This window comes from Opisthocomus hoazin, chromosome 11 (assembly GCF_030867145.1).
Source record: "Opisthocomus hoazin isolate bOpiHoa1 chromosome 11, bOpiHoa1.hap1, whole genome shotgun sequence".
NCBI lineage: Eukaryota > Metazoa > Chordata > Aves > Opisthocomiformes > Opisthocomidae > Opisthocomus > Opisthocomus hoazin.
Window position 1 is genome coordinate 6915063 of NC_134424.1, and position 25677 is coordinate 6940739.

The 25677-nt window shown below is 41.4% G+C and overlaps 1 protein-coding gene across 2 annotated transcripts in view; it reads left to right on the plus strand.

Annotated features, from left to right (window-relative positions):
- The window catches only part of SUCLG2 (succinate-CoA ligase GDP-forming subunit beta), a 130860-nt gene extending 107825 nt beyond the window's left edge, over window positions 1–23035 (plus strand). For both annotated transcript variants that reach the window (XM_075432669.1, XM_075432670.1), the window contains 2 exons: window positions 14773–14893; window positions 21124–23035. In XM_075432669.1, coding sequence (XP_075288784.1) covers window positions 14773–14893; window positions 21124–21239 — 237 coding nt within the window. In that variant the 3' untranslated portion in view covers window positions 21240–23035. The remainder of the gene's footprint in view (window positions 1–14772; window positions 14894–21123) is intronic.
- The last annotated feature ends 2642 nt before the right edge of the window (window positions 23036–25677 follow it).

Here is a 25677-nt window from a genome sequence, read left to right on the forward strand (position 1 = left end):
GAGGCTTCCCTTTGTCAGTCCTTGAGGTTTTTGGAAGCCTGGAGATGTCATGGCTGAAAGGTGTCAGTGGCGTGGCATGGAGGAATCTTGATGGAAATCTTCTTTCAGATGTGACAAAATGCATGAAGGTGACTTGAAGTTTAGCTGGTGGCTGCCATCAACTGACAGAATAGAATCTAAGTGGGAACCTACCCTGTTGATGCTTGGAAAGAGAGGGTGGGAATGAGATTATGGTGGGCTATTAAGGGCCTTGCAAGTGAGGCAAGGCTTTCCTGATTAATCAGCCCTGCTATGGCAGACTGGCTCAGCATGAGGCAGGCACTTGGAAACGTTTTTATGTAATCTCTCTTTCAAATTCGCTTTAGCTACTACTGTGCTTAAGTACTTAAAAAGTAATTAACAAAAACTACATGCAATACATGCATTAAACTGTTTCTGCCTGCATTAATTTCATTGCTTATAACCATTTGCATTGTTTTCTTTTGAAATACAGACTTTGAATTTGCTCTTATTTTTAGGGCTTAGCCCAGATCATGGTTGGTTCTCGGTGCTCTGTGTATCAAGAGAACAAGGTGTGTTTCTCAGGAAATAGAAATAGCCTCTGACAACAGGAAATCTTTTCTTTCCGTGGATCATCCAGCAGTGAAATAAAAAAAAGTCGCCACAGGAGGATATAGACCTGTAATTTCACTTTTACGCTACCAAATTGTAGAGCGAGTAATCTGCTTTGAAAGTACTGGCTTATCTGATTTTCAGATCAAAAGGTATGAGGCACTGCTGGACTTACCCATCTGCTTAGCATGAAGTATTACAATTGAGTTTTGCGCTGGAGTAAGGTTCTGAAATAGTTTTTGTTTAGGAGTTGGACCTCTATTTGTGTCTTTGGCTTCCTACACCAAGGAACTACTGTTAAGTCGCCAATATAATACAGTATTGATCACTGCAGAAAATCTGAATTTAGAAAAAGTCTGCTACTGAAGCCGAGTATGACAGCCTTTGGCTGTGTGATAGATGGTTGGTTTTATAACTGGAGAGTCGCTGGCTGTTTGTTTGTTTTCATTGTGCTTGGTTTCAAGTGTTATGACTGCATACGTTTCAGGCTCATTCTGACATTTTTTGCAATTTAATGTGGGAGTTTTAAATCCTCGTAAGACTTTTATAATTCTCGTTGAAGTTAACAGGTATCTAGGAGAGCCATTTTTTTGAGATATGTATTTTCCTTGACCGTACTGCAAAACCACTTGTGAAGCAAGGGAATATGGTTAACAGAGTCACCTACAATCGCATGTGTTGCTCTGTGCAGAACTGGGCTGAGAGGTAAGAAGCAGGCTGTGATTTACATGCATCTCCTGCTAATTTTAGTGTGTACGACTCCCCATGGCTGCCTTGAGCATCTCAACCTTGATTAATCTGAAGTTAAATTCCTTTATGCTGGCTTATCTGGGATTGTTTTATGCTCACTCCATCTGTTTCTTAATGTAGCTCTATAACTTCTTTCACAGTTCAGATTTGCTGATTATATCACTCTGAGGTTGTGGCTAAAACATTTGGCTCTGTTTTTATTATGAAATGCTTTGATAAATTTGTGAAAAGTGACTGGTAGATCATTATTGAACAATTATTTCCTGAAGGTGATTCCCTTTTTTAATGCAGAAAATAGGGTTAAAAGGTTTACTGAAAATGAAGGTGGTAGGTGAATTTATTATTAGGAGTAAAATGATGTCACTGTTTTGTACTTGTCAAAGAGTCAGGCCAAATTTTTATCCCCCTTGTTATAATGAAGAAGGGTGAAGTTGCAATTTATGATTTTGCAAGTAACAAGACAATCCAAAAAGTATGTAGAACCACTTTGTGAACTCCTGAGTCATCCCATTTTGCAATAATACAGTTCTTAGCTTAGCATCCTATTTGTAGCGATGTTATTACTGGTCATTAATTTTTAAACTGTCACATTTTTTTTAGTTTAAATTACTTTATATAAACCTTGCAGAAGATAAAGATCATTATGCATCTTTCAGCAGTCCTGTTCTGAGCTGAATGTCTTTAATATATAATGCCGGAGAGGCCGATCTCCAGAAGAGACCTTTCTGCAACAGAAGTTCTCACTAATATTTAGGTGGTAGCAAGTCCTGATGGTCACCTGCTGCTGGTGGAGTCTGAGCTGGTGGGTAGTAGTCTGCCCCACATCTTCTGCTGGTCAGGAAATGTTGCAGTCTGAGTTTAGCACGGTGAGAGCAAAATGTCCTAATTCTGTTTATGCTGTCTTCTATCTAGGGCCAGGTACATCCCAGGGAACTAGCTCTTCTCCCTCTGATTGAGCACCAGTTGCTTAATGAGTAGGCTTAATGAAGCAGGAGGAAAAGGGCGTACATAAGCTATTCTTAAACTTCTTCCTCCTGTGGACAAAGTCATAGGTATGAATTTCAGTCTTCACCTTCTGATTGGCCTCCTGTTCTTGAAAGGATAGGAGAAAGCAAGGAATTAATTGTATTAAAATAAAAAGAGAGGTAATCAATATCACTCATTCCAATCACTTGTCGAGTGCCATATACCACAGTAATATTAAGTGGTAACTGCTGAGATTAGACAGTATTGTAATCATTGAAACAGATAAAGGAACGCACGACTCGAGCATTAACTATTTTGTGATTTATTTTGGCTGGGGGGATGCGTAGGTGTAATAAAGAAATGATAGATACGAGTTTTGTTTTAATGGAAGAATGGAACTGCATTGAGTAGGATGTGGATCTGTCTGGATCTGGTCTTTTTTCTCCAGTAGCAGCCAAAAGCAGGTTACTAGAGAAGAACACAAGAAGAGGACAAGTGTGTGAGAGTACTTTCTTAATACATTCCCCCTGCTCTCTAGAGTTCTTTGATACCCTTGCATTTACCAGTCTTTGGTGGCTTTCCTTCCCTGCATTTGCTACTATATATTCTCAACTCATGCAAGCTTGTGACGGTAACAGTGTCCTGTGGCAATGAGTTCCACACAATAACTAACTGCTGCATTTAAAAATAATTGTAGAAGGACCCCTTTTGTATTTTTACCATCTCTGGCATGACAAGAACTAAGGACTAAGAAATAAAATGAGACGAAAGCAGGTGCAAAATGGTTGCAACCTGTTTTTTCTCTTGCTACTTGCAGTCTTTGCTATGTATCCTCCCTCAGCTTTCCTTTTCCAAGATGGAAAGTCCTAGTTTAGTCTTTCTGCATACAAAGCTTCTTCAGTGTCTTTGTCACTTTTCTTTGTACCTTTCTCAGTTTTACTATTTCTATTTGGATTTACTTATGTGTTAATAGTTAGCTGATTTTTATGTGGTAGTAATTCAGAACCTAATGAGCACAATAATTCACATTTTTGATGACTACAGTGTTACCATGAAAGAACAGGTTTTAATTATTTGGAGATTTCAGACATGTATATGCAGTTCAGTACCCATGACAATGCAATTTTTACAGTTTAATTAAGCTTCTTGAAGAACAGAATTCCTTTTTAAAAGTTTCCGTTGTCTCAGTAAGAAAAACAGTGTGACCTAGATAGGAGCTTCTGTAGCATTTCATTCTCTTCTGCATGGGGAATACGTCAGAGAGGTTTCTCAGGTGGCAAGATCGGAAGATCCCAAGTCTCTCTAGATCAGAAAAATAACCACTCTTCATCTGTTCTCTCTTGTGATGGGTACAATCACTTAGTATTTTGAAACTGCAGATAAATATAGTATTTATATTTCTAGACTGTTTCTAAAGAGAGAATAAAGATAGGTTTTGATGACTGTTGGTTTCAGGAAATAAATCCTTTGCCATGATGGCTTGAAAAGTGGTAGTTGGGCCTGTCCCTTACCCAAACCAAGGTGCAGAGCTGAGCACGTAATAATGGGTAAAAAACTGACAGATGACTGTGGTGCTGTGAAGTCTTATGGTATCAGTCTTTTTCAACATGTGGAGTCTCTCTTAAAGTTCTCCTAGATTCCTGGGCCTTCTGTAAACAGAAGATGAAATCTTCACATAAAGTGAATTCACAGCTTTCAATATTGGGAGAAAATCAAAGTCAGTTTTAAAGATTAAGAATTATTTTTTTCTTGTTCTCCTGAGCAGAAATCCAAAGTCATGATGATTGATTTGCCTCCCCCCCTCTCCCCTCCCCCCTGGTCTTCCTGGGAATTAGTAATATTCATCAGACTTAGGACCTCATTTTTCTGTTTTCAGAAGCTGGTTCTGATGCTGCATTTGCGTATAATTTTCAAGGTTGTGTTACTTTTGTTGACTCCTAGGTTTGTTTTGGGGCTTTTTGTATTCTTCCTGTAAGAAAAGTGTAAGCATCAAGCACGCTCACAAAAAGACCTTTTAATTTTGTACTTGAGATTTTTCTGGACACAATTCTTACTGTGCAGACTGGGAGGTCTAAAAATTGCCAGATCTAGAACAGACCTGACAAAACTTGTTTTGCGTTAGTATTGCTTTGAAAGTAGCCATTGTCAAATACTTTAGAGAAAGATGTAGTAATGTTGCCATGAACAAATATCATTTCAGTAGCTTGGAGGACAAAGTATTTTTTCCTGTTTTCAGATAGCGATGACAGATGTTCAACAGCACAAGCATGAGATTTTGATACCTAGTAGACCTGTGGGTATTCTCATCAGCCATAGACGTGCCATCTTTCGGAGAGCGGCTGTATTCACACAAATCTTGCTGTCTCCCCAGACTACTCCAGCTAGATAGGCTGCTTTGAGAGGATCCCATGGGCCTTTTGAAGGCTACAGATATGGAGGGACTTCAGAAGCTAAAACTATGTTGAACCATTCATTTTTGTATTTAAATGACATGTTGAAATACTGTTCTTTCTTTAGAAATTTCAGTGGTGGTCCTCAAACATCATTCACATTGAGATTTCAGATCTTAGTGTGGGGTGTTTTTTTTTTGTTTTGTTTTGTTTTTTTCCCTCCACTGAATTATGAAGTAACTCTCTGTTTACAGTAAGGCTCATTCTGGCTGGACTTCTGTCAAAATCAACGTACAGAGAAGGTGCACCTTGAGATGTTTCCAAATTTGTAATACATACATTTTTAACCTACTGTTGAAATAAACATGAAGACTTGAACTAGTCATCAAATCAAGAGTTCTATTTAGTCAAGCCCTTTTGTGGATATTTGTGGTCGTATCACTGAATAATATCAGCTTTAGTACTTTGCCAAGCATCTGTAACACACCCCAACGCACTGACCATGTAACTTACTATTTGAGCAATTCATCTGACAGCAATCCATGCTGTGGATTTTGGACTGCACCAGTTCCATTTTTATCGTATATCCATGTTCTGCAGGTACTCCCTCTTTGGAGGAATATTGCATTTTTTGAGTTCAAATGATTTAAAATCGTTCGGCCTTTTGCCTTTTAATACATCATAAAGTATGATGAAACCGGACACAGACGCGCCCCAGGGCAGAGCGTGTTGCTGAAAGAACAGGAACATATACTACCTGTTGTATCACATTGCTTAAATGTTGCTCATGTTGCTATGTTATTTTTCAGAAAGCTGATTACTGTTTAGCAAAAATCTGATATGAACTTAAGACACTAAGGACGTTAGAGGAACTGTACTATGTGCCTTTGATTGAGAAATTAATCTGAAGTGCAGAGGCAAAATTCAGAAAATACTGGATCGATTTTAATAGACTTTGCTGCTGTGAAAGAACTGCTTGCAGTCATGCTACCGTATAAACTATATTGGATGAGTGGATTTGGAGGGTGTCTATAACTGATCGTGCCAATATGGTACAGTCAAGTAACATGAATTCCCTGAGTAGTGAATGACCAGTGCTTACTGCATATGCCTGCAAGAGGGGTGGTGTGGGTGCATCTTGGTTTTGCTAGAATAAAATCCTCCAAAGCAGACCTAAACATGCAACCGCCCTTAGTTCCAGGTGCACAAAGAGGAACTGAAAAGAAATCTGAAATACCGCACTCTCATCTGACACACAAGAACTGATCATGTGTGTTTTTTCGCTCTTGCAATATATGGTCGTGTAGGTAGTCATCATCCCTTGATTTTACATTGCTCTGCATTCTGATCTGCTCATCCAGGAGTTTGATCTCCTTGGACCTCAGATATTTAAATGATAGTCGGAACAAATCCATATACTTCTATTCCTTGTACCCATGATCTGATAGAAGAGTTATCCTCCTATATTGGTACCAAAAATGCAATTGTTCTAGCAACTACCAGCTGCATTTTGTCCCCAAAACAATACTAAAAGCTGTTGTCCTGATTCTCAGATATACTTTAGACTAGTGCTTTGTGGTCTCACCATTTTTCTTTCCCTCTCTTTCCTTATTCGTATCGCTTATGATCATAAATAAGGATTACATTAGGAGGCAGTTGTGCTTTGCATCAGTGAAAGAACATGCCTGCATGGTTGCAGGCACTCACTTGCCTGCTCTGCCTGTATTCTGAAGCAGGATTAATTCGCTCCCACTCTGAACTGTATTAACGTGGTGTGTATGGTTTCTGGGCAGGAGCTGACTGATGTCTTGCCAGGCAGTAGCAGAGGCATAGGAAGCATGTGATGGTTTGCATCTTCGTAAATGCATCTGCAGTGTGATCCCATACCTGGGGGTGCACGGGAACGGGGCATTACTGTGATGGACGTGTTTGTGCCGGGGCTCGGGGGGTGCAGAGCACGTGTCCTGCAGACAGGGAAACGTTCCCAAAACCGGCCCCACACGAGACTTGCATTACTGAAAAGTAATATTGAAATAAGGACTCCTGAGGTCACGTTGCTGCCTGCCGTGGTATTTTGGAATTTGAAGGGCACTGTGTGCCTAGAACTGGAATATTTCTGTTTCCAAAATGCGGGCTCCTCACAGCTGGGCAAAGGGGGGTCTCTGGGGACTGTTTCCAGTACCATGCTGTGGTCTGTAATCTGTCAGTCCTCATTTCATCGCGTGCCATTAATCTAATGAGCTTTGATCCCTGAATTTTTTTCTTATGTCAGTGCTACAGAGGGGTAAGATAAAATCCCAGGACAGAGGTGTTCCTGGTGGTCCATTCTGGGAGCTGTGTTCGGTATCGGGGGGCACCGGAGCTCTCCCTGCTGCAGAACCCTGCTTACCTCCTCGGTTTTCTTGCCCCATCCAAGGGGCACAGCCAGGATCTGGTCAGTCAGCGGAGGATTATTGCTGAATCATTTTCAAAGCAGCAAAAGCCAATAAAATTATATCCTGTTCTAGGTCCTGAAGCTGCTATAAGCAGGAAAGACTGAAGACTGTAGGCTGGCTGTTTTAGCAAGTCGGGAACTGGAGCTGCAAAGTTTTGATTTTGCAAAAATCTGGTACCTGGGACTTGGTGTGGCACCAAAGGCACCGCGTTGCTGAAGGGACTTTGCCCGGTGCTGGGCAGGCATGCCAGCCAGATACGGCCATCTCACCAGCCGTGCAAGGAAGGGGCTTAACAAACAACCCTGGGTGTAGCAGAAACGGGGCGTTTGCTCTCGGCAAGACTTGGGTTCCTCAGGAACCTCTTGAATACAGGCCGAAAAGCCATTGGAGAAAATACTGCATCTGCTTTTCCTACCTGTCAGTCAGTCCCCCCAGACCGAAAAATCTGAATTTTGTTTTGGGGGTTCATCAGACTTCCTTGCCTGCTGTTATGTAAGGGTGCATTACTAGGGAATTTTAAGCCTTGACCTGTTTTAAAATAGTAAAAAACATTTGAAAATGTGTTGTATCAGTATTCCTTCACCTGACTGCAAGCTTTCTTGCTTTGCGTTTTGTTGATTCAACCTCCTTAAATTTATCACCCTGAGACTTTCAAAATTCCATCCCAAAGAGGCAAAATAATATTTGGCATCGTTTTTGTAAAGTAAAATGAGATAGTTTGGCTTTAAGTAGAAAAAATAACCCTGCTCCTTTCTCCAAGGGGATTTTTATTTCTTTTCCACATTGAATTGCACTGTCCTCTAGTGGATATTTTAAGCAATTGGGTTTGTGCTTGTAAATTTTTCATACTGCTTTGATACAGTAGGTTTAATCTTTATTTTCAAATGAACTGTAAATGTTGCCTGATATAAAAAGCTAGAGGATTAGAGTAATATTTCAGAACTGGATAAAAAAAAAGTTACATTTGACCTGCAGTCCAAGTTGTAATGATATAGAGACATTTAAAAATGTTTGTATCTGATTTATCAGCTGGAGCAGAAGGATATAGAGTGAATTCACAAGTGTATGGCATCTGTGTTTTATTATATTTTTATTACGTTGTATTGAGAGTTGGAGATAATCTCCTTCCTTCACATTGAAATATATTTTGTAAACTGTGAAGGAATGAATGAATAATAAAGACCAGTGGAATAGTAGGAAGAATTAAATGTGCCTTATTAGATTCCAAGTGAAGAACTATGCATCCCATTTTACCCAGTGGTTTGTTTTTTTCTTAGTATTGCTAGTTTTGTCTTAAAAGGCACAGGGAATAGAATTGTGTCCCTTTGTCTGGGACACAAGAACGTTGGACTTGTAATCCAAGTAAACTCAGCCGTCTCCAAAGGGTTTGGAAAAAGTCCTCACCTCTCTGCCTCAGTGTCTGTGTCTCTGAAACAGGTAACAAGGAGACTTGCTTTCTCCTTGTCATGCCAAAGATTTCTTTATTAATAAAAGCAGTGTGTAGCAGCTAACAAGTTGAATGAAAGAATGTTCCAGGCTTACCTGTAGCTAATTAAATATATGTTCCTTGGATTGTCTAGTCCTGGCAAAGCTGCGTTTGTGTGAGTGTATCTTGCCTTGCACATCTCTAACTGCGGCAGTTCTTGGTGCTTTGCTGCTGGGAAAGGTTCCCACAGTCTTCCAGCTCAGTGAGAAGGAAGCTCTTGCATGCCGATGCTAGGAAGGCCAATGGATCTTAGCGAGGCTAAGCTGCATCCTGGACATATGATTTTAGAAGTGTTGAATACCCTTCTTTTTAACTGGGTTTCCCTGGGACCTGTCGTGCTACGCATCTCTGAAGATCAGAATGGGAATATAGAACTCTGAGGTGAGAGGGCTTGTCAGGCTTGTGTACAAGGCTTGGATCCAGCTGTAAGTTACAGCCCCTTTGCTTTCCCTCCAGGATCTGGGAATACATCTGCATCTTCAGTGCTCATGTCCCAGCATCCTGCAGTGTCAGCTTCCCCACGTTCTTTGATAGGTTTGAGCAGTCTGAGGTGTCATCCTTCCACCAGTGGTTATTGTGTTGAAGGAAGGAGAGGAGAAACAAATGCCTGGCCGTGTGCTACTGACTGGTTTTTATTATTTATTTTCTGGCAACGTAATGATTTAGTTTGGTGAAAGAACGTGTTTTTGCAGACACAAATTTAGACCCTGCTGACCAGAAGCACTGAGAGACATGATACATGTTTTAGCCTCAGAAAGTGCTAGAAGCCTCCATGCAGGAAAACGTTTGCCAGCTGTACTGTGCAAACCCACTGTCTTCCATGCAGAGGTGACCTGTGGCATGCTGGAGAGGAAAGCTTGACAAATACAGTCTGCTGCGTACTGTCTGGGTATACTTTTAGCTGATGAAAGAGTTAGGAGTGGTCAATAAATGAATTCAGTTAGCTTGAAACATAAAGATGTTTTTTTTCAGATTTCAATCAAAGCAAACTGTAAGCAAGTTCTTTGCTACTGTAGCTTTTAATTTGCTGCAGACGTAGTTTTACTGACAGTTTCTGAATAGCTTGTTTTCAACCAATACAGATGGATTGAGCTTCAAAGCAACAATTTACAGCAAGGTCAGATTATATTGGTGATTTTATAATAATATTTATAGTTCACTGTGTGAGTGTTCATGCATCTATGTGTGCACGTAAGGGAAAAGATGCATACAAAGTCACAAGGCGTGCATCTGACACTGCTAATAGTTGGAAAACTTGCAAGTGTTTCCTGCTGTCATCAGATGAGATTATGTAGGGGTTTTTTTTCAAAGAGCTTCTCATAAAAAACACACTAGCAGAAACTTTGATTAAAGGGATCTGAATGTTGGAATAATTATGTCTTTGAGCTGTCTTCGTGTCAGCCATCCTGAAATACTTTGTTAAAGCATGTATTTTAAAAAACCCACACTTCCATTCCGGCGTACACTTTCAGTAGTATTCAGAAGAGATCTACGCTGTACAGTCGCGGTTTTGGTGCTTTGGGGTTTGATTTTTATCGGACAGTTCCCTAGTTGTAATTCTGGCCTCACATTTTTGTATGTGACTAATACTCATTCTGATCCGGAAAGGCAATAGCTAAGAAAGTGGTTTCACAAGTGGCTGACACATTGCCACCTTACCCCTGGTCCTGACAGCGTGTCAGGGTTCTGCCTCGCGCCCGGGCCGGTGTTGGTGTGTCTGTGGGGTCCGCCCAACCCAGGAGCTGCTCTGGCACCCGCACCGCTCAGACGCTGGCACAAGCAGGGCAACGGGGGGAAAGCAGGACAGCTTCTTTGGTGGCCGCCCATGCTTAGCTCATCTTCAGATGATTATGAAACCTCAGCCTGAGTGAGTTTGCGTTCATGCTTGGATTTCTGTGTTCTGTGAGATTCAGAGCTTTACCGTGGGTGGAGAATCTGCCATTGCTCAGTGCTCCAGCGCATTGTTGTCCTAAGCCTGGTGTCATTGTTCTGGGGTGACAACACAGGTGGAAAATGAAAGATAAATAACAACTTGCAAGTGTCAAGTTCTTGTCCTCTTTTCTGTGTACGGAATTTGTGGTGGCAGCGCGGATTCCGGAGGATATTCAGCAGACTGGAATGCAGCGGCTGCAGACAGCGAGACGTCCTGTGTATAGATTTATAAATGGGCTGTAGGGGAGGTGGAATGCTTTATAGGAGCTGCCTGTAGTAACCCTTAAGTGTACGACGATCAGATGTCAGTGTGCGTTTGGTTAAGGCTAAGAACGTTTTAAAGGGGGGGAAAAAAAAAAGAAAATCTAGTAAATGCATACACACTATATCTGTTTTTCAGAGTGCAGGCAGGTATGCTAAAGCTGCTTCTGCTGTATGTGAAATGCCCTTAGTTGGGTGGAACCCGGCAGCCTTGCGCATTGTGTCAGTGATCCAATGCAACTCTAACAGTAACCTCCTAGCACCATTCCTTCAGTTCGTACACGATTGCCCTTGTGTGGGGTGGGGTTTTTGTGGTGCCAGACGTTCAAAGCAGAATCGCAGCCTTTGTCAAGGCTCACTAACAAAAAGTCGCTGTGAATTAAAACTGGTAGTTCTATGAATAAAGCAACATAGATTTTATGTAGATATAGCTATACAGAAATATATCTAATTTCTTATACTGAGAAGAGACTGCCTGTGTGTCTGCAGATATGTGCATATAGTATTTAGGAGTTGTGGGATTAATGGGTATTCCAGGGTTTGCAGAGATTCAGTGCCATATCTAGCATGACAACAGTGAAAACGCAGCACTCTGGTTCTGTCACTTCCCAGCACTGGTGCTTGGACCTGGCAGACCGGGGGTTGTTACCACCACGGATGGGGATGTCTTCGTGCTGTTGTGCATTCCCTTATTTCACCAGAGGAGTCCATAACCAGGTGCAAGCACATTTGATGGTGATTCCACATCTGTCATTCGTTTTGGTGGATGGAAAAAACCTAACCTGTGGATATACTGCTATCTTCAGTTTCCTTGATAATGTTGCTGAAATACAAAATAATTTATAAGGCAAACTATTGGATAAAAGTGCTTATTAGAATGATAATGCTATCAAGTAGCCTGTCTTGTATGTAGACAGTTTGCCGTCTCCTTAATATGTCTGGTAGTCCAGATGCATGAGATACTGAGCATGTTGATATGTAATGGTCTGGTATGCAGTGGGAAGTTTATTTTTCTTATAGACTTAAATAATACAGAGATTGTGCATTCTCTGTGCACATGAAATACTGAAAACCTTTTCATCCATCTGCTGGGTCTGAATGTTAAAAGTTCTTTCAGCTGGAAATGCAAGATCTAGTCAGGCTACAGAAGCATATATAAACAATGTTCACAAATTTCAGTGGAGTTGAAGTGAATCTCGGCATCATTTGGGCTGATCTTCTGGCTTATTTGGAAGATTACGATAAAACCCAAGATTGAATTCTCTACTTGATTCAGTTTCTTATTGATTGAATCCTTTTAGACTCCTCTCTAATTTAACAGTGTATTTTTATTAAAGCCAAGCATACAAACATCAATTATCCAAGCTGCATCTAATTTCCTTCGTTTTTTTTTCCTTTTGCTGCCAATGGATTAGAAGACCTGATTAGAATTCAGCTTGAAAGCTGAAAAGCAGATCCTTAAATGAGAATGTCTGCATTAGGAATTAAAATATCTGTACTGGGCATAAAATCCTCCTCCTTATCTCTAATAATGTAAACACACTTGGTTAAGGTGATCTGTCACATGCCTGGTGCAATGTCCCTGAATTAGGAGCATGTGGTAGAAAGGGCGGAATGGTGTCTGTGGCTTGTCCCGCTGCTAGAATCCATCCCCAGTATATTTTAACTTCAAAGTGCTTTGCATAGATACCGCTCTGCCGTAAGGGTTAATGTCATAAGAGTTTGAAGGGCTCTATTTTTTTCTTTACCTCCTAACACCAGGAATGTTCACATGTGCGCAAGCAGTAGGAGCAAGGCAGAGAAGGGGCCTTCTCTGGTTTCACTGTTGGTAGATTCTGCAAAGTTAAGGATTTTATAACAATGCAAAGGTGAACTGTATAATTGCAATGGCGTCACCAACTCAATATCCAAAAAACTGCACTGGTAAATGTGTGCATTTAACATGGCATTAAAGTGTTGGCCCATGTCTAAACTATAAGAAACAGTTATAAAAATAATTGTATGTTTTGATTTAACTGGGTTGTTAATTTTCTGCTGATACCTAGTGTGCTCTGCCTGTGATGAGGAAGCCACGTCATGAGCCATATGCATGCTCTTACTGTGCAGGCCCTATGAACTGGGGCAGCTGGTGTCATGTGTACCAAATCATTGGACCTAATTACAGAGGGAGAAATTTGAATATCAGGATTTCTAAGGGAGTTTATTATTAATTATTGTTTTACCTGTATGGCATTAGAGATGATTTGTGCTTTGGAAATGCACACGAGAATACTGTGTATAGTATCAGGATGCCCAGAAGAGCGAGGAAATCTTAATTGGATGGACTCCACTGCACATAGTAAGAGGAGAAAAGTAGCAGGGGCAGGCAGCATCCTCGCACGGCAGCACTGGAAAACCAGATGAAAGAGCTGGTGTATAATAAGCTGAAGAGGAGAAAATGGCGCGGCGTCCCGTGTGGTCAGATGGGAACTGTTCTGGCCACGCTTGGGCGGCACCATGAGAAGTCTTGGAGCTGGGAGCAGCAGCAGGTGATGAGAGAGATGTCAACAAAGTAGTCCCATTGCCATCTTCATTTGATGACTGTTCTGCTAGCACTGGAGCTCTACAGCGCAATGTGAACGCAGCGTATGTTTACAGCAAGGGATAATTTTGCGGTCTGGGGTACTGCCGAAGGATACTGGTGAGCTGATTTCGTGTGGGGAGGAAAGTATTGGTTGAGATTTTTTTCTTTTTCTTGCTGCATTGCAGCTGGCAATATTACTAACGGTGGTGAGCTTTCGATCTGCGTGTGACTGCACATCACAGGAGTTACTTGTCACGTTTTGTGTGCACAGAACTATTAAACCTGATCGTGCAGAACAATAAACGTGCATGACTGCAGGGAGTTTTCTTGGTGCTGGTTTGCGTCTGGCTACCAGGAGGTGGGCAAAGTGAATCTGTTCATCTTGTGCAATGAGTTAAGCATAACTGCAGTTAACATCACGCACCAGTGAAATCCAGTGATACTCTATTCCTTCAGACCTTATCCCCTCTTCATCTTGTCTTCTTTTGAGTCAAAATGATTCTGGCAAAGCTGGTTTGTGACACCCCGTGCAGTTTATCGTTGAGTACCTGGAATGTTGTGGATTAGCCCCACTGTGGAATGAGAAGCACCATGGCTGCATCTGTGCGGTGTCCCCCTCATCTTAACCAGCCATGGTAGGAAGCCTGGTATATGAACTTGGCTTCGATATTATACTGCCTTAGCAAGTGGAAAGAAACCATGTTAATATCTTGTATGTATTAATGTCTTCTGTGTTGTGAAGGACAATTTAATTGTGAAATGGGTGCAGGAATTTCAGTTTTCAGAAACTGATGAACAACATTTTCTTGATATTATCAATCTATTGTAATGAATGCTCTTCATTACATGCCTCTCTGTTAATTAGAAAGGATTTTTACTCCTCTTTATCAAGTCAGGGCCAGTATATTACCTTTTCCTCTGTACTGCTCATGATAAAGTGCGTATCCAGATTGTGAAGTGTCCACATAAATATTTCATTGCATGTGCATATGCACATTGATACACTGTGTTTTCAGAGCTCCAACCTCTGATAATTATTCAATACATTAAAAAAATCCAAAATATAGATTGTTTAATCTCTTTTTATTTATGCTTATCAGCAGAAATTCCCCTTTTCTGTGTTATATTTTTTTAATGACGTTGTAATGCAAATTTAGACCAAGGCAATTAATGACTGCTACAGACTGCAGAAACAATAGACTTGGAATCAAGTTCTCTGAGGATGGACCTGAAGCTTGTACCTTCCATAAATGAGAACCTGCCTTACAGAGGGCAATTTGTACCCTGTTTTGAATAATTTATGTGTGTTTATTTAAAAACCAAACCAAAACACAAACAAAAACCCCACCTGTTTCCCATTCTGTTTCTTTCCTACAGGTTGAAGCAATACTCGTAAACATCTTTGGTGGGATCGTGAACTGCGCCATTATAGCCAACGGCATTACCAAAGCCTGCCGAGAGCTTGAGCTGAAAGTACCGCTGGTGGTCAGGCTGGAAGGTGAGTGCTAGTGGTTTCGGACAAAAAATGGCCCTCGGGTGTGCAGTAATCCACTTGGGCTTGCTTCGATCGCTGAGCTCTAAACAGAGGAGTCCCACGCAATATGAATATGTCCAATTCTTCATCCACAGCATGACCTGAAAGTCAGTAAACTCTTTCCTTACATATTTCTGTGTCCCTGGTGGTACTTGAAGCAATAAAATTTTGCAACGAAAGTGTTATGGGTTTACTTGTAAGATTTGCAATGCAAATAGAAATTATTTTGATGCAAGTTTCTATTTACTGGAAGGTATTTCTTTTTCAAGTGATTTTTTACTGAACGCAGTTCCGTTATTGCTAAACCTGCAGCAACATACAGTTTTCTTAAATTTACTCCAGCATCATAATTAAAAGAAAGATGTTAGAAACAGCAGTTGTGAGAGAGAGACTGCTGTAATGTGTTCTTCTGCCCAAATGTCCAGTCCAGCTAAAATCCATTAAAAAACAGAAGAAAACTTTTCTTTTTTGCTAAGTAGGTTTGGAAAATAGAGGTTTTTCTGTGGTTTTTTTTTGTTTGTTTGTTTGATTGGGTTTTTTTAAGGCCTGTTCCTCAAGAACATCAGTATTTGTGTTTGGGTGGGTGCAAAGAGCATGAAATTTCCTGGCACAGCATTGGTGGTGAAAGGAGGAGGTGCATCCCTTTGTGTACCTGAGCTACAAAACAGAGGTGTTTTTTAACGCTGTGACAGAAGGGGGAGGAAAAAAAGTTCTGAATTCATCAGACTTTTTCATTTTCAAAAAATAAAGTCACCAGGACTCATGAAGAAGCAGATGACCCATGAAGCGCTTTGGTTCCAGGGGTACCTGTTCTGCCTTTGGTGAGAAAGCAGGGTTTTCCCGTCCCTCATTCTCGCGCCACCTTACCCACGACACGTCGCTCGCGTCGGAGGGGACCGCGGGCTGTGACGTGCGATTTGTGTCCTGTGGAAGTTCTGCTGCGCGTTTCGCTGCAGGGTTCGAGCGCTTTCCAGAGTGCGCTCGTGGTTTAACATGGGCAGACTTTTGCTGTGGTAAGCGGAGGGAAATTTAAGCACTCTAGAATGGATTTTAGAAATAAATTGTGAACATTTTCTTTGGATGATGCAGCACTGCTGAACACCTTGAGAGAGTAAGTAGACAGTTCCGTATGGAGGAGGGAGAGGCTGGTGGATGTTGGTTCGCAGCAGGGAAGTTTTGTACTATAAAATCTCATTGTTTATCAGCTCTAGGCAACGTTGTTTAGCTTTTTGTCATGACAAAAACTTTTCCTGTCACAGCTGGGAAGAAGTTGATCTGTCAGATCTGCAAGACTTCTCATCCATTGTAGCTGTTATTTTTCAAACGAAGACATTGGAAAAGCCGTTAGTTTTCCTTATGAACAAGATAGTTGCAAGTTGTTTCTGTTGTAATATTTGAAAACAGTATAAGCAAAACAAGAAAATCAACTTGCTCATTATAAACTGCAGTCTGCTAGGTCTGCCACTGGGTTTTCTTGAACTTTCTCTGGTACTTTCAATACTTCCATAGCTGTACGCAAGTAAGGGTGTGGATTTTTTTTGTTTTTTCTTTCTAACGTGACTTCTGGGAGGTTGCAGGAGGCAAAGCAGTCCCTGGGCTGAACGAGGAGAGTCCCGGTGCTACTGCTCTGTGGAGTTTGTCTGGAGCAGAAGGTGTGGAGCAGGAGAGCTTCTGCCTGAGGGCTGCGCAGAGCCCTGCCGCGGTGGCTGCGACCCTTACGAGAGTCGTGTGCTGCTTCAGCCGCAGAGGCCGAAGCTGAACCTTCAGAACATCGAGCATAGATTTCAGTGCAAACGTGTTTTGTCGATCATCTTGCCGTGGCTGCTCAGTCTTTGCTGGGTTTGTAATAATGCTTTTCCTAGACTAATTGCTGACTCTAGAGATGGCGATACCGCATTTTCTGTAGGAAACTGTCCCGGGATAATACAGCAAATTCTCCCTTTTGCATAATATTTCTCTCAAAAGTTTTTTAATTCCCTCTGTGATCCTTAGTGTTACCCATCAGTTCATCCTGAACAAAGAGCTATGGTGTTTACAGCCTTCAGGTGTTGTACTTGGAAACTGTTAGCTTAGAACTCTTGCTTTCTCTGCCTCCTTAATCACCCAACCAAGAAATATATTTTTTTTTTCCAGTTGTTTTAATCTTTCCTCAGAAATCAATCCCTCTGGATCCTTAATCATCTCTGTTGTTCTTCTTTGAACTCACACTGGGTTATCCAAACTTGGAAGAATTTTGAATTAGTAATGAGTACTGTGGAAGTCATAAGGCTAACCAAGACTTTTTATAACACCACCAATAAGATTTTACACTTCAAAAGGAGAAAAATGGACAAGGACTTTTTGGATTTCCATTTTGAACATTTTTCCAAAAGAAGGTGCATGATTATTCCCATAAATCTAACAGATTTGTGACCTGCACTTTAAAGACTCTTTGCCTGCATGCACTGTATTACCAATGTCTTGATGACTGGAGTTTTAATCAGTCAAATCTGTCTTGATTTAGCAGGATTCTGTGGACAAATCTTTGTTCTCAGCTGTATAATAATGACAAGCTGTTTTACCAGTGGATAAAGAAAGGATTACTCTCCTCTTTGAAAATCGTAACTTTGTAATTACATGTATTTACGTGCCTTATCAGTAAAGAACTCACTGGCTGAGACGCAGAATTATTGTTGTTTAAAAGGCTTGTGGACAAATGGAGAAACCACACATTCCAAATTTTATCTTTTACAGATGCAGAAAACTAACTTCTGCTGCTTTTATGCAGCATTTTCTTTCTCAAGAGAGAAGAATGGCATATTGCGAAGTTGCATTCAGAACTTTATTCACATCAATCTCTAGAGACATCTTGGGTTTAAACATGCAGCGCAAATTTAAATGTGCTTCCATCTTCCCCAGTTTGTCTGTAAACATGGGGCAGAGGAAAAGACTGAAATATTCTTTGGGAAAAGCTGAAGATAGAGAAGGGCAAATGGGGTCAACGGAATAGAAAGGGTTTAATTATCTCTTATAAGTAGGCAATGAAAGTTGATTTATTGTTGACTGTGGAGCCAACAGTTACAAGATTTGTGAACCACCAAAATTTCATAATTCCTTCGTTACAAATTATTACTTAAAGCTTATCACTAGCCAAACTTCAAATCAGACGTTGGCTGGAGGTTAGCTAGTGATCAGCTTCAAACCTTGTCCCTTGTTCTTCATTACCGCTGTCTTTGAGACCTGAGAGGCTAGGAGTTTCCAGCTTGCGGGCTAGCAGAAGTGACGTAACCTGGAAATTTGGTGTTTGTTACGCTCAGCAGTGCAGCGTATCAAAGCTGAGCCGTTGCTATCGATAATGTCACCTGGTCACAATGTGTTCACAGCAACAGCATTTTCAGACCTACTGAACGTTGTGGAATAGTTTGTCAGCAGAACATTTTGGGTAGATCAGATTATTTTTTACGTTGGTCTTCAATTTCTTAGGATATACCAAATGTATATAACTGTGTCTTCTCTCCTTATATCTTATTTACCTGTAAAGCAAGAAATGGCACTGCAGAGTCTTGCATCCTCTCCAGCCATCAGCATTATGCAGTGGCAATTTAGCCTGTTCTTAATGGGCTTATGGCAGGGCAAGTGAATAAATGAACATTATCAAAATCCTCTTTCAGTATGGTTGGGAGGTGCCTTATTTGTTTTTATTCAACCTATGCAGTCCTTTTGACTCATTTGTAACAAAGTGTGCTGGTATAATCTTACAATTTATGGAAACATGCTTAGATAGAATATTTGTTACTAGGATTTTTAGGTAATGAGTTGAATAGACTCGCTTTGCGAGTTAAAGCAGAGATTTCAAGGCAATAGAAGTGTAAGTGGGAGCGATTGCACATATACAGAGGTTGTTTCAGAAGGGGGATATTTAGTTTACAAAGCCTGAAAGTATCTGCTGATAAAATTACATCTTGTACCTGTTTTTCCACAGAATGTCATTGACAGTAATGTGTGCCGGAAGGTGAAAACTTCTTTTTCTCATTAGAAAGCCATTCCCTTAAAAGCGTCCAGTTAAAAAATAAAAAATACAAAAAAAAAAAAAAAAAAAAAAAAAAAAAAAAAAACACCAAACAAACAAAAAAATAAACCAAACAAAAAAACCACACAAAAACCTAAAAAAACCCCACACAAAAAACCCAGCAACAGCAACAAAAGCCCCGCAGCCTTCAGTCCTGTGAGTTTTCACTGCTTCTCAGCTGGCTGCAGCGAGGTGAAGGGCAGGTTACTGTGATAGCCTGCCTGTGCGATTCTGTTTACAGTTCTCTGACACCATCCAGTGGCAGGAGGTTAATATTAGAATAGTGGGCTTATTTACTTGTTTATTTTAACGTCTGCTACAATAAGATGATACCCTTTGTAGATTCCGAAATGTTTCCAGTGTTTTCTGAACGTTTATTTAAAACTTACCTCTGCCTTCAGCAGGATCTCATTATAATTTCTGTATTCTCCATATATCTGAAATACTTATCACACTGGCATAAAAAGCTATTGTTAAAAAAAAGAAAATTACAGCAAAGGAGATGCTTGCTGAAAAATGTGTTTAGTTGTATGGCCTGCCTATAAGACAGCATTTTACTTAATAAATACAAAGTGCACCTGTACTATTTCTACTGCAGTGAGATTTTTTCCCAGCTTTCAGATTTTAATTTGTCTGCATAAACTCCCCCCTCCGTTCTTAGTGGACTCTGTTTTGTATTGATTTTGTAATGCATGTTAGACAAGCAGGGTGTGGAGCAATCAATGCAGAGCAGAACAGTTCCAGTGTATTGTTCCCACTCTGACCTGTTAGTAAATTAATATTGGCCCCTTAGTGAAGAGCAAAAGTTAATTTTAAATACGTGGCTATCATAAACAGCACAGTATTTTTCTCTGTGGGAAAACTTCCAGGAAATTTTTTTCGTCTTCCCATTTTTTTTTGCGTCGCAACACTTTGTCTTGTAGAATCCTGTTTGAGAGATCAGTACAATCTTGACTGTTGTAAATGTTTATCACCGTTGTATCTAAATAATTTATAAAACCTTCGTGACTTGATGGGAATCGCTGTACGAATGTGAGGAACTTAACAGAGAAGAGAACCTTTGTAATGCCTGCTGACTTCCCTGTGCAGTTCTGTAGTGGCAATCAGCTGCTTCTGCATTACGTTATATAGGATGGTTGAAAAAAAAACCCCAAATATTAGCTCTTTTTTGTGCATAAGATCTTTTTTCTGTTGGAAAAGCCCTGTAAGGTTCTGGAAGTTACCATGCAACCAAATCCCCCTCCTGTCAGAGATTTCAGATGTCTTTGACCTTCCTGCACAGGTCCCACAGCGTGCCCTCTGCATACGGATGGGAGGCGTGAGCTCTCGTGCCAGGGCCGTGAAGCAGCTGGCAGATGGGGTCCCACATTCCTCCTCTGGACGCCTGCATCTCCCCTCGCACGGGGCTGGGGCCTTGGGTCTCTTTCCGTGCCGGGAGTGAGGATGCTGACTTGAGCACCTTGCTGAAGCAGACTCAGTTCCTCAGCTTCTGCTGTATAATTTCAGCCAAAAACCCCAAATCACTCTTTAAAATGAGCATTCTGGAAGTATGCTCCTTGCTTGGTTAATAATTAAGGGTATAATTAGTTCATAGCTCCAAATATAATTAAAATTCATTTTGCTAGGTCTAGGAATTACAAAGTAATTAAGCATTTTGACATGGCAAATGAACAAGGAACTTGATGCGGAGGAGGGGGGTAGAAATGATCCTGAAGAGGATCGGCTCAGGGTCTCGCATCTGTGACTAGCGTGCGACCCTGTGGCGTGGATTCCACGCCCTCTGTAAGGTGTCTGACTCCAGGTTCTTCTGGGGCGCAGAGCGTGTCAGTGATCAAAACTGAGACGTGATCCATTACCCTCTGCTCTCGCGGGATGTCCCTGCCGGCTTGGGGTGTTGGACTGACCCTTTAATCTTCACGAAGCCCCTCTTGAGGATGCAAGTGCCATTCTCACATTGCGTTGTCTGTCAAAATTGTCGCTGAAATTAGGAGTTCCTCCTTCTCAGCTCAGTCTAAACCACTCATTGAATCTGTTGCTAAACTGAAATGATGGGGAGTTTGAAGCAGTAACTACTTTTATAGAGATTTAATAGAAGATTCTCATTTATTCATTAATATTAATTGCTAATTATAGTGTTATTTTTCAGGAACAAATGTTCACGAAGCCCAGCGTATTCTGAGTGAAAGTGGACTCCCCATCACGTCTGCAAATGACCTTGAGGATGCAGCAAAGAAGGCAGTGGCTAGCGTGGCCAGAAAATAGCCACTGGCAGATATTCTCTTGGAAAGCGTGCGTGTTTCACAAGGCATCATTCCTGTTGTTACTTTGGAGAGGATTAGTGGAGTTTTCCTAATCAGTCATCAGTGTCGGTGGACTTGATTTGTGATACATGGCAAGCGCGGGCCATAGGCTTGCACGTTAGGCTTCAGAAATTTTGCAGCTACATTCGTGAAATGTTTGTCTTCATCTGATTTTGGTCATATTGTTATTCAGGATTCTGCTTTCCTTCCAAAATTGTCACTGATAAACTCATGATAAGATACAATAATTAATGATGGAATTCTTTCAACAGGATTGTTCTTTAATCAAACTCATGTAGTTCACCTATTTCACAATACTTTAATTATTTTTTATATTGTGAAGAGTCAGAAAATTAAAAATGGGTTTGTATTTTTTAAGGACCTTTACAATAACGTAAAAAATTGTGCTTACAATATCTATTTTTATTGAAGTGAGTAATGTTTATTTTCTTTCTTTGAAATCGCACATTTTGCCTTAAGATTATTTTCTTTGGTAGATGCCAAAGTATACCTCGCAATAGGAAAAAGGATTGAATAGTTGGTAGTGAAAGGACCTTCCATTCTTATCCTGTGCCTGTAAGCTGGCAAAATGTGATGAATTTTATTTTCTAGTTTCTGGAAAAGAGGTGCAGTATTTCCAGGTGTAACGGTGCCATATAGACAGCTCTAGGAGGAGCTGGTAAGAAAATGGCTGCTAACTTTTTAAAATAACCTCTTTCAGAACTATGTCACTGCTGTGAGGTTTTAAAATAAGATGAGAACCTGAGGCAGTTTTCTGTCAGGAGCGTGGAGTATTCTTCAATTGATTTAACTTCCAAAAACCTTTTCTGATTTATTTGGAATAAAATGCAAATGAACTTTTCTATTTTTAAAGTATTTGATTTCTCAGGCATCAGTAAAAATATCTACAAGAAGAAGTTTCAGTACTCGGATATTGACCCAGATTTATTTGGTCATGTATTCTTTTGTAACATTCAAAATTCAGGCTGTTAGTTGCACAGATCATTCATTCAGGGAACAGAAGACAATACCAAATGGCTTGTGTAACTACAGAACTCGGTACAAATCTTGCTCACTCCAGGAATGACATGCTGAATATCATCAATAAATTTGAACAGTGAACAAATGGGTACATATTATGATCTGGTCTTGTAAATGGGCAGAGAGGTAAAAATTTGTCTAATAAATTCTTAATTGTGATTTTTGAGCAGCTCTAATCAATACCATGTTCTACTTAGAAAAATGTAAATAAATTTTTCTTGACATTTCCATTAAAACTGTTACATTCAAAAATAAATTACCTGCACTAATCTCTGGCTCTTGACACAAATAGTATACATAGGTTGCTATCATCAGTTACTGTAGGTTTTCTCTTCTCCATTCCTTTCTCTACATATTGCTCAAGGAAAAAATGTACGCCCATTAGAATAACAATAAATATGCCACTGGCTCTGTACTTATTGACTGAATGAAGAATGGTATCACTAGCAGTTCCATGAAGGTGTGTAGGAGCACACTGCTTGGAAAGAAGGAATGTTTACCTCGCCACAAATAATATAAAAGTCACACCCTGTTTTATATATTTTAGTACTGCAAATAGAAGCATTCTGTGGAAGAACTGTTTATGCAATGTTGTCACACACTGTGTATCGAACTTCTGGTCTCAGAACCATGCATTGTGTGTGCACGTGATTATCATTCTGCAACGATTACCACTATTTACACCGTTTCATCAAATAAATGTAAAAATGAACCCATTTAATGACTGCTTTCTATAAAATGGAAAATTGTTTCAGTTGTCTATAGTATTCTGGGTTCTTCCATTCAGCATTTTGTTACAGGTGGGTGAAATCAAATGTATAAGAATTTAGTTCAATTGGGTAGTATGGGTATACCCTTATATATGTGCTTTTTATCTGAAAAAGTAAATCTTTTTATTTCGGTATATATCTTAGGCTAATGATAGTGCATACAAGTTCTGTTCCTCATAAGCCATATACAGAATAGAACAGTATAATTTTTAATTTTCAGATGTCATATGGAAAAGTTCTTAGGCTCTGGGTTTGTACCTTTGAACGTTTGGCGTCTCACTCGTGCCAGGCGCTGCTGTCTCTGTAACCAGAGGCTCTCTTGCTGTGCTCAGCTTGCTTGGGGTGGTGGTGTGGACTGGTTGGTTTTTGTTTGCACGGGTCCTTTCTCTGTGTGTGGAAATGTGCAAAGTTGGTTGTGGTCTCCCTTGGGAAGGCGTTGCAGTTACATTTCCTGTGATTCTTAGCTGTTACAAATTGCGAGTAAACACAGCGCCTAGAAGGATGCATTTGTCTTTGCTCGAGCCTGCGGACTCGCAGCCTGGCGTGAGTGGGGTTCGCTGGGCTCAGCGGCTGCCTGCCCGCTCGCTGCCCCGCTGCCTCCGCCGGGCTGGGTGCGAGGGGTTTAAACCCAGAAGGCACTGACACGAGAATCGCCCGTCCCGCGAACAGCAGGGTAAGCAGTGGGTAAGTTCCAATTAATCCCCTTTGTGGAAGTTTTAAGTGGGATTTAGTTGGCCTTTAAATCTTGAAATTTCAGCCTGTGTTAATAAAGCTCAGTAGGGCTGTAGGGCACTTAGGAGGGAAAACAGGAGGAAACTGTTAATGCTGTCATTGTGTTACATCTTTAACAAGATACCTTTAAATTCTCACAGTGGAAGTGTAACAGCTGGGAGTTCTGGAGTAATGTCCTTAACGTGCGTTTACTACCCTATTTGTCAGGCCTATTCTTCCTTCCATCCGGAAAAGCAGCTGGTATCATGCAGAACTGCTGTGATTGGAACAGCCTGTCAGTGCAGATCAGCCCCCAGGTGAGATCCCGAGCGGGGCCGACTCTGCTTCCCCGGGCAGGAGCAGTGCTGTGCTGCTTGCCGCGCTCTCCAGCTAAGCCTTGCCTGGTGACCATGGGGATTTTCAGACCTGGGCACCGCAATAACCCCTGGTTATCGTGTGTCGGGTTGGCTGGGATGGTTCCCTCGTGCTGAGAGCTGGGCACAGCCCTAGCTGGGTGCACTGAGAGTGGCCCGAAACACGGGGCTGAGCGGCCTCGCTGGGCTGGAAGAGCCGGGAAGTTGTGTGCGCACAGCTAGGTGCTGGCAAAGCTGCGTCCTGTAATAAAAGCTGTCAACCTAGTCACAGAAATCCAAAAACCTCCTAGGCTTCATGCTGTGTTATGTGCAGAATGCAAGTACTGGACGCTGCTGAAAGCCTCCGAACTGATCACAAGATTTTGTGCCTTTTTTTTTTGCTGCCTTTCAGAAAATTGGAGTTTCCTTTGAAGGTCACTGCACGTTTTGATTTATTGTCTCGGATTCTTTCCCCTTCCTCTACTGAACTTCCTGGGTTTTTCCCCACATTTCCACCCGTATAGCTTACTTGTGCCTCCTCACTACCAGAATGGCAGAGTCCCTACCACTGGGCTTTGCTAGGTTTGCGTGGCTGGGCCGGCTGGGTTGTGTGAGCATCCAGCCGCCTGCCCGCGGACTGGGTGTGCACTGGGCAGCCCATCTGCCAGCGCCGGGCTAACACCGTGCTGCCAACAAGCATCAGCAACCGGGTGCAGCTGCTGTACGCCAGCCTAAAGCTGTCCTGGAGTCCTCTCGGTGCCTCTTCCCTACCTGTCCATCGCTGTCCTGGGAAACGAAGACCTTGACCTCCAGCGTTCTCCGCTCGCTTCTGTACGACAGGAATAAACACAGGGGCAGAAATGGGCTGAGGAGCAGTTTGACTTGCCTGTTTGGGAGTGCTGGGCTCTGAAATGGGGCTGTGTTTCGGCGAAGTTGTAGACAGGTACGTTCGTAAGAGATATGAGGAGGGAAAAGCGTGGGAAGGTTTGATACGCATGTAACGGGCTGCTTCAACGAGAGAAGAAACACTCTTCAAGGAGAAATAGTCTTTCAAGCCCAGCGCGGACAGGACAAGCAGTGAGGAGCTTTGTGATAGGGGAAGTTAGGTCAGACTTGTAGGTGTGAGGTAAGCCAAGGAACGGGCTGTGTAATCATCAATGGGTGTTTTTTAGAGTGAGATGAGCATCTGTCAGGGATGGCTTAAGAACAGTTGATTTTTGCCTCGGGGCGGAGGGATGGATGAGGTGACCTTCCAGCCTGATCTGATAGGATTTAATGCTTGTTGGTAAGGTTTTGTTTTCTAATTTTTTTCCTAACTTGTAAGGTATAGGGAGGAAAAAGGAGGACAGATCTGGTGGATTCTTGAAAGAAACTTTTTAATTTAGTCGCCAAGAATGATCTGCAGCTGTCAGGGAAATGAAGAGCAGATTATGCAAACCCAAGGCTTTCCCTAACAATGGGAGCAGTGTTAACTGCAATGCATAAAAGGCTGAGCAGAGAATTAGGGGTATCTGTCAACTTTAAT